We start from the raw sequence: 9909 nt of genomic DNA on the forward strand, positions 1-9909 counted from the left end.
TGTGTTCTCTGCACTGTGAAGATCATATGTGATGCTGCCAACATTATCACAAATGTGGAAGCCAACTGCTCAGCCTCTGTGAGTGGTGGTGGTGGAGGACCCCCACCTGTTTTTCGGGCCTCCGCTTTTTTTTTCTGTTGGCTATAACGGGTCACATTTGAGCATACAGAGTAAGCAAATATGTACTTGTAATGTGCTCAGATAATTTCAATAAGTGCTTACAGAACGAAAATTAATGTAGCCTCTAACTGCAATTGATTTACAAACAGACCAAGCACTATGGCTCATAATACAATTACACCTCACCTGTTTGGACTATATTTTTATATTTCATTTTTACTTGCTGCCAGGAACGTTTGGGGCCTGTTGGGTTGCACCTGCGCTCACATCACGTCACAAAATAAAATGTATAAAATAAAATAAAAAATAAAATAAAATAACGTGTTAAATGGGTGGAAATCCCTAGATCAATGTTTAAATTAACACTCACGCATTGACTCTGTCGGCTATGTTTTGCCATGCATGCACCCTTTCTTTTGCAGCTGAGGCTGTGTTACTTTTTTTCCGCGGAATTTGCACGTTATCGGCCTATGCTGCCATCAGAATTTCGGCCTCAAGCGCTGTAAAATACATTGACCGCGCCTTCTTTCCCTCCGTCTCCATGGTGACTCGCTTAATCTGTGCTCACTAATCAGGGCTTTATGTATCCACGTGCGCGCGCTTAACTTGGGGTTAAAGCAACTCCGCGTTGATTGAACTAATTGTTATCAGCCTTTCTGAAACCGAATATTCCGAGTTGGACAGTTCGGGGTTACTCAACCCTGAGTATCGTTTTTCACTCTGAGTTTTCTAAACCGGCTTCCTGAAATAGGGCCCAGGTTTCTTACAACTGTGTATTGAACAGTAAGAAGAAAGTCGAGTTAGTTTTGTTCACCATTTTTTCTGATTTGGTGAACATGAATTTCCTGAATAACCCATAACTATCTTGCTGGCTGACGAACCTTGCCAACCCGCTATCTGCAACCACAACACTCAAGTTTGAGCTGAGCTAACATTAGCTGGTTTTGTTGATGCTGTAAGGCTTCAGATGTGCAACCGTAAATGTCCTATGAATTTTTAGCACAACGTTAGCATAGCTGTAGGATTTAAATATACCGATATGAGGTATATTTTCAATGCAAACTCAGTGCTATATTACATAATTAACCTCTGTGTTCATGTTTTAATTCAACAGTCCAGTGTTTGGACTGTCACTTCATCTTTGTTGGTGTAACCCTCTGAACAAAATGTTCAAAAAGCAAGTCTTGCAACTCCACAGCCATCTGAAATGCCTGGAAGGACTTAAAATGTTGGTTTTTGAAACATAATCTAAATTAAGTTTAAGTGTTCATTAAAACATAAGAATTGTACGTTCAGAATCATAGGTCATATCTATGGAGGCTTGTTTCCTGCACTGGGAAAAAACAAAAGTATAAGTCAGAAATGTTTTTTAAAAATAGCTTTTATGTTATCTTAGATTTTCAATTTATCCCAATATTTCATTTTTAAGTCAAAGTTCCACAATACTAACCTGAAAATTTTGACTGTTTGGAAAAAGAAAAGAAAAAGCAGGCAGTATTTAAAAAATATAAGATTAGGTTGACAACCTGTTCCCCTTGGAGGGTTACACTCATTTGCTCCTAACTGTTCAGTAGATAGGTAAAACACTTCCAAGTTGCAAGCTAAATGCAGGTTTTACCAGGTGTGGTTAATCACTGTAATTGCAACTACACACCAGTTAAAGCACAAACCTGCAGCAGCACCCTCATGTTTTCCATCCCGACTTGCTGTAGATGACTCGTGCTGCTTTTTGAGTTAGACATGGGGCTCAAGCTTGTTTTGAAGTGAGTAGTGAAATTTAATGCTGTCTGATAGTGATGGCCAAATGAAGCACTGAAGCTTGTATTGAAAAACGGTTCATTACTCGAAGCTTTTCAACACAGTCCTCTCCGGTGACATCTAGTGGTGAAAATTTTGAAGAGCAGCTTGAATCTGCAAAATGAAACGGACTGCTCAATTATCACTGCTCACTCAAGAGTGGAGTTCTCTCTGATATTGGGCCACCGTTCCGTTGCTTTGAACATGTAATTGGTTTTGTTTTCTCGATTGGGGGGCTGAAAAAAATGTAATGCGTATCTGCGTAATACATTTTGATCAATAAACTTTCCCTATTTAAACATGCACTATGGTGTGGCCTTTCTTTGCTCATAACTCCTTGATGTTGGTAAATACAATAAGTGAGCAATATATACATTATACATATGATAACGCACAGCACATTATGGAGTATGCCCCTGCTGTGAAGTCCTGCCTCCATCTACTTGTCGTTTAATCACTGGACAGCTGGACAGGTTCATACAAAATATTAGATGAGGCCAATTCCTATACATATTTTTGACCTAGGGGTGGGATTGATTGTGAACTGGAAAGGGAAAATGCTTAGGGAGCTGAGTACGGCTGCATCGTCACCGATTTGTAGAATCATTTTGATTCGATACAGGATCCGATTCAATTTGATTGGAATCTGGAAAGTTTTGCCTCAGTCAGAAATATTACAATTCTGGTCATTTAACAGTATATATCCATAATTTCGTATCTATTAAAAGAAAGCTGACACATGTGAGACTTAATTAGAGATGTAAACAGAGAGTTATGAAACCTGCAGCTGCAGAAGCCAGCGAAAAAAAAGAGGCAAACACAGCGCGGACCCGACGACACACCAAAATCTGACTATGACGCGTCGGGTCCGCGCTCTGTGTTCACGTTTGTATGCAGAATCCGTAAACCTGCTCCCAGTTACTGTTTTAGCTGTATGGTGTTTGACGACATGTTGTGAGGTTTAACCTGAGATGCTGGCGTTTCAGGCATAATAACGTTAATTTACAAATCGACACAGGATTGTAATGAATCAATATCACTTTATTCAATTTAGCATGGATTGTAATCAGAAAGGCGATAATCAAAACCCACCCCTAATCAAGAACTTGCAAAGTAAAAACATGATCTATGTCAGGTAGCCCTTTTGTTATTTACAGTTAAAAAGAGGATTAGTGTTACTGTGCGCTGGCTGAGTCTGTTTCTTTTCTTAGAAATAGTTTCTCCTGCCCTGGAGAAAATCCACTTGCATGGAACAGAAGAGGCTGTGGAGTGCAGGAACCACACTGCAAGCTGGTAGATATGCAGGTATCCCTGGGTCCTGCAGACTATCACCTAAAAACAATAAACAAAATGATTTTCTAAACTGTAGCAATGTAATGTACGTATAGTGTCAAATACATTTTTGTAGTCTTCATCAGCTTTAATTCACATGGAAGTGTTCCTAAAGTCATATGCTGTAATGATATTTACATTATGAAAACATGATTTTGGACATTTCAAGTTTTTCACTTCGGCAGATAAAATGAATTGAGCAAAATCAACTCAAAATATTCCCACACGCCAGAACGTCCTCTCTTCCTCGCTGGCTCCATATCTGTCAGTGGAATGATCACCTCGTCGCTATCTGTCACCATCAACACACTCCACGAATCCCGTGGATGATTCACTTCCTTATATCCGTTTGAATCAGGTACCGAAGCAGTTACGTGCGTAATGAAGCTTCGGACGTCACTGGTCACGTGACTTTTGCCAAACGAAGCAAGCCTCGACACAGTGCTTCTGAACCAGTGTGTTGTTTTTTTCGACACACGCTCCGGAGCGTCAGCTTCAAGCGGGCCATCACTACTGTCTGATTTAGTAGTTTATCTACAGAGACTTGTTTGTTTTTTCACAGGGTTTCCTGCATTTGTTTCCTGCTTTTCAGCAGTGGATCTTGTTTCCCTCAAACAATGAAAGGTAAGCTATTCCTTCAACTTCAGAATGCCTAGAAGCTTAAATTAACTTGGTTTTACAAGCTTACATTTAGTTGAAATCTTTTAATTCAGGGCAAACTAGTCAAGCTGTAACTGCCAGTGCTAGAAGTGCTGGCACTAACCCTGGACATGATGGCTCTACTGGCGGAGAGGCTGGTTCTGGCCCTGGATCTAGTGGTTCTACTGGAGAAGAGGCTGGTTCTGGCTCTGGACCTAATGGTTCTACTGGAGGAGAACTCGATTCTGGCCCTGAACACAGTGGTTCTGCTGGAGGGGAAATTAGCTGTTGCAGCTCTGCAGGAGGCTGGTCCTTTGGCTCTGGCAGCTCCAATGGAGGTGGAGTTGATCCTGATGCTGATCTGCTGGCTCCACTGCCGGAGGGGTTGGCCCTGGCAGTTCTCCAGGGAGTTGGTCCTTTAGCCCTGGGAGCACCAGTGGAGGAGGGATTAGCAGCTCTGCAGGACATTGGTCTTTTATTCCTGGGAGCTCCACTGGGGTAGCAGTTGGCCCAGGAGGCTGGTCCTTCGGCCTTGGGAGCTCCAGTGGAGGATGGGTTGGCCCTAGAAGCTCTCCAGGAGGCTGGTCCTTTGCTCCTGTTGGCCCCATTGGAGAGGTTCGCCCAACGTGGTCTAATGGTTATTCATTCCTTGGTGGTGTTCCTTATCAAAATTATCCTGTATTAAGTTCTTCTTTCCTTAACCACCCATGGAACTGGATGCCACCACATCCCTTCCCTGACTTCAATGCCTGGTCTACTTATGAGGTGCCACTAGATATGGTTGCGCTGCTCCCTCAGGTACCTTCATTGCCTTCGTCCCATCTTGTCCAGACTGGAACTGGCTACCAGCAAGGAAGAGAAGTACTTTCTCACTCCAAATATTCTAATAATATCTTGGGCCACCATCCTCTGAGTCCTGTACTGCCACAGTACCCAAGACGTGAGAGTGGATTTCAAGGGATAAAAGTCTAATGAGGTAACTACATGCAGTGAAGCATTAATGACTGAAAGTCCTTTTAATTGACTTGTTTCTGCTTAATCTTGCAGGTGAAACTGAAGAGCATGTATCTGCTTTCAAGAAGCCTTTTGGATATGGAATAAAGACTTTAATAAAGCTGAGTGTTCTGTGCATTTGATTGTAATTCGATGTTTAAATGATTTGTTTCAATTCTATCAAGTAACTGATCCCAAAGGCTACAGCCTGAGCTGCTTGGTGTGCTCCAACAGTGCTAGATTCTGGCTCTAGTTGCAAAGAAAAGGTATCCCATGGATTTTCTTGCTCCTTTATTATACAGTGTTGAAAGTAGACATCAAAATTCTGCTGGAAAGTGCTTGATCATCTGACTCTTGCATTGACTTGAAGTTGTAGGGTTTTCAACTTTCAATATTAAGCACTTCGGGGCAGCTGTGATTTGGTGGTATTAAAAATAGAACCGATCGTTAACCCAGGCCTTTACCGATCTGGTATGGGGAATCTCATTCGTTTTTATACATTTGAACAAATGCAGTTTCTGATCTTGTGTACCCTTGGCAATTCCAGTCTTGAACTCTACAAATTATATTAACTCTTGGGTCAAACTTCAGCTGATGTGGAAAGTGTGTATAGTGTGGGGTGTTGTGTTTTGTTTTGTTTTTTTTTTGTTTTTTTTTTCCCCCCCCCCTTGCATTAAAAATGCAGGAAAGCATGAGGCTTGGGATACAGAGACTTCCCCTATCATACGGAAGCTATAGTAATGATAGGCATAATCTGGCTGGTACTCCACAAAAATATAAATATATATGATCTGAAAGATACATTGAATCAGTTTGTTAAAAATATCATTTGTCTGGTTTGATGCACTTAAGCTTAAAAATGAAACACGAGCACTATCCTAATTCTCACCTATTTGGGGCAATAAGGCCTTTGACCCTGGTTGGAAAGATTCTGGTTTTAAAATGTGGGCTGCCAGAGGTTTGTGCAAAGTTGCAGGCCTATTTGACAAGGACACCCTAATGTGCTTTAATGACTTGACATGGAAATTTGGCATTCCAACCAAACATTTCTTCAAATTTCTACAGATCAGAAGCTTCATTTCAAAAATCCCTAACACTGCCCACTCTAAACTCATTAAAGGACACAGCAATAAACCATCAGCTGAAGAAGGGTATAACATCCTGTCTTTATAACAACCACAGGGACAGCTCTCAAACGTCCTCAGAAAAAAAAAAAGATTTGAATGGTGTCAAGACTTAAAGTGTAGAATAACCACAGCGGAATATCAAAAAGCCTACTTGAAAGCCCAAACACAATCTATAAACACCCAATTTAAACTAATCCAGTATAAATGGAAAATTAGAACATATATCACCCCAACATTATTAAACAAACTTGACCCTAACGTTCTGGACATGTGTGTTAAATGTGGGGATAAAGGTACACTGATGCATTGCCTATGTGAATGTCCAGAAATCCCAAAATGGACAGAAGTTTTAGATGTATTAGTGCGTATTACAAGTGTTAAGCTGAATCCATGTCCTAAATCCTAGCGATTTTCCCCACTGAGCAAAGTTCACCAAAAACCACAATCATCTCCCTGTTGCAGGAAAAATATAGCATAGCATGGGAGATGGGTGGTCTCGTAGGGTGTCTTGCATTGAAATCTGCTGCAATGACCCAGTTACTGCGTTCACCAGATATCAACACGATTTCGATCCGCTCCTCACGTGACAACCTCTTCGACATGTCAATGGCTGTGAACAAAGAGAAACTTGTAAATAACTCATGAAAGAATAAAGTTACGCTGAAACCAAGCACACCATTGTTTTTCTTGTGACATTACCAATAAGTTTGATGTGTCACATGGCCCTCTTCCTATTGCAAAAACAAAAGTTGTATCCAAGATGGCCGACTTCTAAATGGCCACCATGGTCACCACCCACCTTGAGGAGTTTCCCCCTCACATATACTAATGTGCCACAAACAGGACTTTAATATCACCAACCATTCCCATGTTATTACGGTGTATCCATATAAATGGCCCACCCTGTAGTATTACAAGTAGGAGCTCAGTATTCTTCTTCTTCATATTATTTATTGGTGGTTGGCAAACAGCAAAACGGTGCAATACTGCCACCAACTGGTTTGGAATGTGAACCAAAATGTTAACAAAATATATAAATAAATTTTTACAAAAAAATTAAAAATTAAAAACCTTCCAAACAAATAAGTCTGCCATAAAAACCAAATATGGTCTGATAACTTTCCCTTCTTGAGTTCTTATGAAACAAATCAACCAAGCCCAGTTTCACTTTCATATCACCAAGCATATCAATTCTTCCCTCTGCATCATATTTCTGACAATGCATCAAAGCATGTTCTGTTGTTTTTTCTTCTCTATTGCAGTCAAACTTTCCTGTGCGGGGTTCAGTATTGTTCAGATTCCAGGCTAAAAAGAATGCATCATTGACTGGGGAGTGATGGGCACCAGGTGAAGTGAATGAATTTAACGAGAGCTGCCAGCATGTTGAGCACCAATATATGCCATGCATTTGCTGCCAGCTAGTTAACGGACACTGAGTTGATCTGTAAGCAGCTGGCAGTGTGTTGATACCAGCCTGCTGTAGCTGACCCTTAATCATGGTGCTTGTCTTTATTCTGAGGTTAGTTGTGCTGTTTGATGCTTGATGTCTCTTTTATAATTTAAGTTTGGTTTTTTTTGTTTTTTTAATATAAAACATGTTATATCTTTAACAGGGTTTCCTGGATTTGCTTCCTCCTTTTTGGCCGAGGTGCTTGCCTGCCTGTTTTAGTTAAAGGTAAGTCTTCCTGTCTAACCTCAAGAGAGTTAGTCTTGGAAATCTAGCTGTAGCAGAACTGAACTACCCCCCCCCCCCCCCCCCCCCTTTTTTTTTTTTTTTTTCCCCTCAGAAAACTGTAATTTTATACTTGACTGAAAAGCTTGGTCTGCTAAACCAAGTAATAGAAGGGTTTTCTTTCAGTGCTACTCAAAGCAAAATTTGCAAGAGCTTCATTGCAACTTGACGAGCTCAGTTTCAGTAAACTTATTTCTGCTTTCAGGTCAGTCTGGTGGCACTGGAAGATTGGGCCACCTTGGCTGGGTACCTGGTACTGGAGGGGTTGGTGCTGTCAGATGGTTCCCTGGAACTGGATTGCGTGGGGGTGGTAGCACTGGATCTGTAAGAGTTGATACTGGTGACTGGGCCTCTGGTGCTGGCAGATCTGGTGCTTTAAGTGTTGGCACAACTGGGGTTGGTCGTGACACCTCAGTTACTACAGGGCTTGGTGTTGGCAGCTCTGGTACTAGTGGGGTTGACGTTGGCAGTTCTGTTACTGCAGGCGTCGGTGCTGGTAGCTCTGGAGGGGTTGGATCTGCTGGCGGCTCCGGCTCTGGAAGGGTTGGTATTGGTGGCTTTACTGGATCCTCATTTTTTGCTGGCTTTCCATGGGTAAATGCTCCTACAGGGGGAGCTCCTTCCTCCTTTGACCCACAGGGCTGGATGCCCTCTCAGACCTACCCTGACTTTAATGCCTGGTATACCTCTCAAGTGCCACTTGGCATGTTTATGGCTCCACCTGCATTGCCTTCATCCTACATCATCCAGAACGGCAATGGTTACCAGCGAGGAAGAGAAGCCTTTTCTTACTCAAAATACACTGACGATGTCTACAGCCCCTTTCCTCTAAGCCCCGTGCTGCCACACGATCCAGAAAGTGTCCCAGTGGCTGATTCTCAAAGGATAAAGGTTTGAGGTAAGGCACAGTTACGAACCAACTTGCTTAAATTTGGAGAAACATGTGTAGTGACTGTTGGTTCTTGCAGGTCAACTTGATGAGCTGAGCCTGGGCCTCCATGCATCATGTGGTCATTAAATGCACTATAACAACAAAATCTGTTCTCCAGTCTTTTACTGGGCAACCAGTCATTGGGTCAGCTTCAGGTTTTTGTGGACAATGTCAGACACTTTGACGTTTACACATTCAGCATAGCCAGACTCTGCCTTAACTGGCTGAACCTGACACCATCACAGTCAGAGGTGATGGGTAACACCTTTAAACTGGCTGATATGCATGGACACAAAGGTTGTCTTGTAGGTCACGTGATTCTGTCACGTTGGATGAATGATGATGAAAAGCATAATGAAGTGAAAGGCAACACTATAGCAACTACAACTCAAGACTTAAAATGGTGAGAATAACTCAAATGTACTGAAAATACTCAACCAAGACCCCAAAGTCAAACCATGGACTGACAAAGCTACAGTGTGTAAAAGTTTAACAGATGTCAGCAGCTTGCAGAATTCTATTGAATTACCTCCAGAAATGTATTTGCGTGGGCCTGGCTACAGTGGCTAGCATAACTTATTTTCATCTGTCAGAGACAAAATCTTAAATTGCAACTGTAGAAGGCAGTCAGTCCGCTGTTTACCTCAGCTTTCAATGCCAGGTGAGACGCAGCTGAACGATTTATCAGCGGGAAAGTGACTGTTAGGACATTGGAGCCTAATGTTAGCTTATAACTGGCTGCTGTTATTTAGCTCTTGTCAGCTTTCCAGAGATGAGAGGGTCACGTGTCTGACCTGGGAGCGTGTTTTTGTGTTAGAGCTCTGACTTAAATGAAGACAACATTTTAATAAGATGCCAGTGGCGTTCTCTTTCCTTGTGTTTTTGGTGAAGGGGATAAAATGTAGGGTATGACAGTGCAGAAGTGAATCTAAATGTACCTTCACGCAAACACCTGTGACTTCTTTCTCCTTCGGTTTGCACATTGCATCTCCGCTCTCTAGCACCACATACGTAAAACACCATTAGTTGCAAGGCAGATGTCCTTTCCCTCCACTGTATTCAGATATAGTGGCTTCCACAAACTGCAGACCCACTGATATTTATTCTAGATTAATTATATGGATCAGGTTAATGGAAGATGTAATTGGGCACAAATCTGTATATTTGAGTACAGTATCCTTTTTACTAAGAAATTACTGATTTTACATTATTTTTGTTATATCATGAAGGCAGAATAA

General features: G+C 41.7%; 2 protein-coding genes across 5 annotated transcripts; both read left to right on the plus strand.

Annotated features, from left to right (window-relative positions):
- Positions 1–1757: 1757 nt before the first annotated feature.
- On the plus strand, positions 1758–5362 carry LOC120722926 (spore wall protein 1-like). Of its 3 annotated transcripts, XM_040014125.1 has the most exons (5): positions 1758–1883; positions 3812–3873; positions 3963–4313; positions 4422–4864; positions 4936–5362. In XM_040014125.1, exons 1-4 carry the CDS (start codon positions 1861–1863, stop codon positions 4571–4573), a joined length of 588 nt encoding a protein of 195 aa, XP_039870059.1. In that variant the 5' UTR covers positions 1758–1860; the 3' UTR covers positions 4574–4864; positions 4936–5362. The 3 variants fall into 3 exon arrangements, 2 of the variants coding, with proteins under 2 accessions (XP_039870059.1, XP_039870061.1); XM_040014127.1 differs by having other exon boundaries at positions 3963–4864; XR_005693632.1 differs by having other exon boundaries at positions 1779–1883; positions 3790–3873; positions 3963–4864.
- Positions 5363–7399: 2037 nt separating this feature from the next.
- On the plus strand, positions 7400–8777 carry LOC120722920 (WAG22 antigen-like). Of its 2 annotated transcripts, XM_040014116.1 has the most exons (5): positions 7400–7527; positions 7622–7683; positions 7946–8110; positions 8186–8638; positions 8709–8777. In XM_040014116.1, exons 1-4 carry the CDS (start codon positions 7505–7507, stop codon positions 8635–8637), a joined length of 702 nt encoding a protein of 233 aa, XP_039870050.1. In that variant the 5' UTR covers positions 7400–7504; the 3' UTR covers position 8638; positions 8709–8777. The 2 variants fall into 2 exon arrangements, with proteins under 2 accessions (XP_039870050.1, XP_039870049.1); XM_040014115.1 differs by having other exon boundaries at positions 7401–7527; positions 7946–8638.
- The last annotated feature ends 1132 nt before the right edge of the window (positions 8778–9909 follow it).

This window comes from Simochromis diagramma, unplaced genomic scaffold (assembly GCF_900408965.1).
Source record: "Simochromis diagramma unplaced genomic scaffold, fSimDia1.1 OVJJ01000669.1, whole genome shotgun sequence".
Classification (NCBI taxonomy): domain Eukaryota; kingdom Metazoa; phylum Chordata; class Actinopteri; order Cichliformes; family Cichlidae; genus Simochromis; species Simochromis diagramma.

Excerpts from the sequence above, each read along its gene's own strand:
- LOC120722926 (XM_040014125.1), top strand. The coding sequence starts at position 1,861 with ATGGGGCTCAAGCTTGTTTTGAA. Across the intron at positions 1,884-3,811 it reads GGGCTCAAGCTTGTTTTGAA|GGTTTCCTGCATTTGTTTCC; the intron begins GTGAGTAGTGAA and ends GTTTTTTCACAG. Across the intron at positions 4,314-4,421 it reads GGGAGTTGGTCCTTTAGCCC|TGGGAGCTCCAGTGGAGGAT; the intron begins TGGGAGCACCAG and ends GTCCTTCGGCCT.
- LOC120722920 (XM_040014115.1), top strand. The coding sequence starts at position 7,505 with ATGGTGCTTGTCTTTATTCTGAG. Across the intron at positions 7,528-7,621 it reads GTGCTTGTCTTTATTCTGAG|GGTTTCCTGGATTTGCTTCC; the intron begins GTTAGTTGTGCT and ends TATCTTTAACAG. Across the intron at positions 7,684-7,945 it reads CCTGCCTGTTTTAGTTAAAG|GTCAGTCTGGTGGCACTGGA; the intron begins GTAAGTCTTCCT and ends TTCTGCTTTCAG.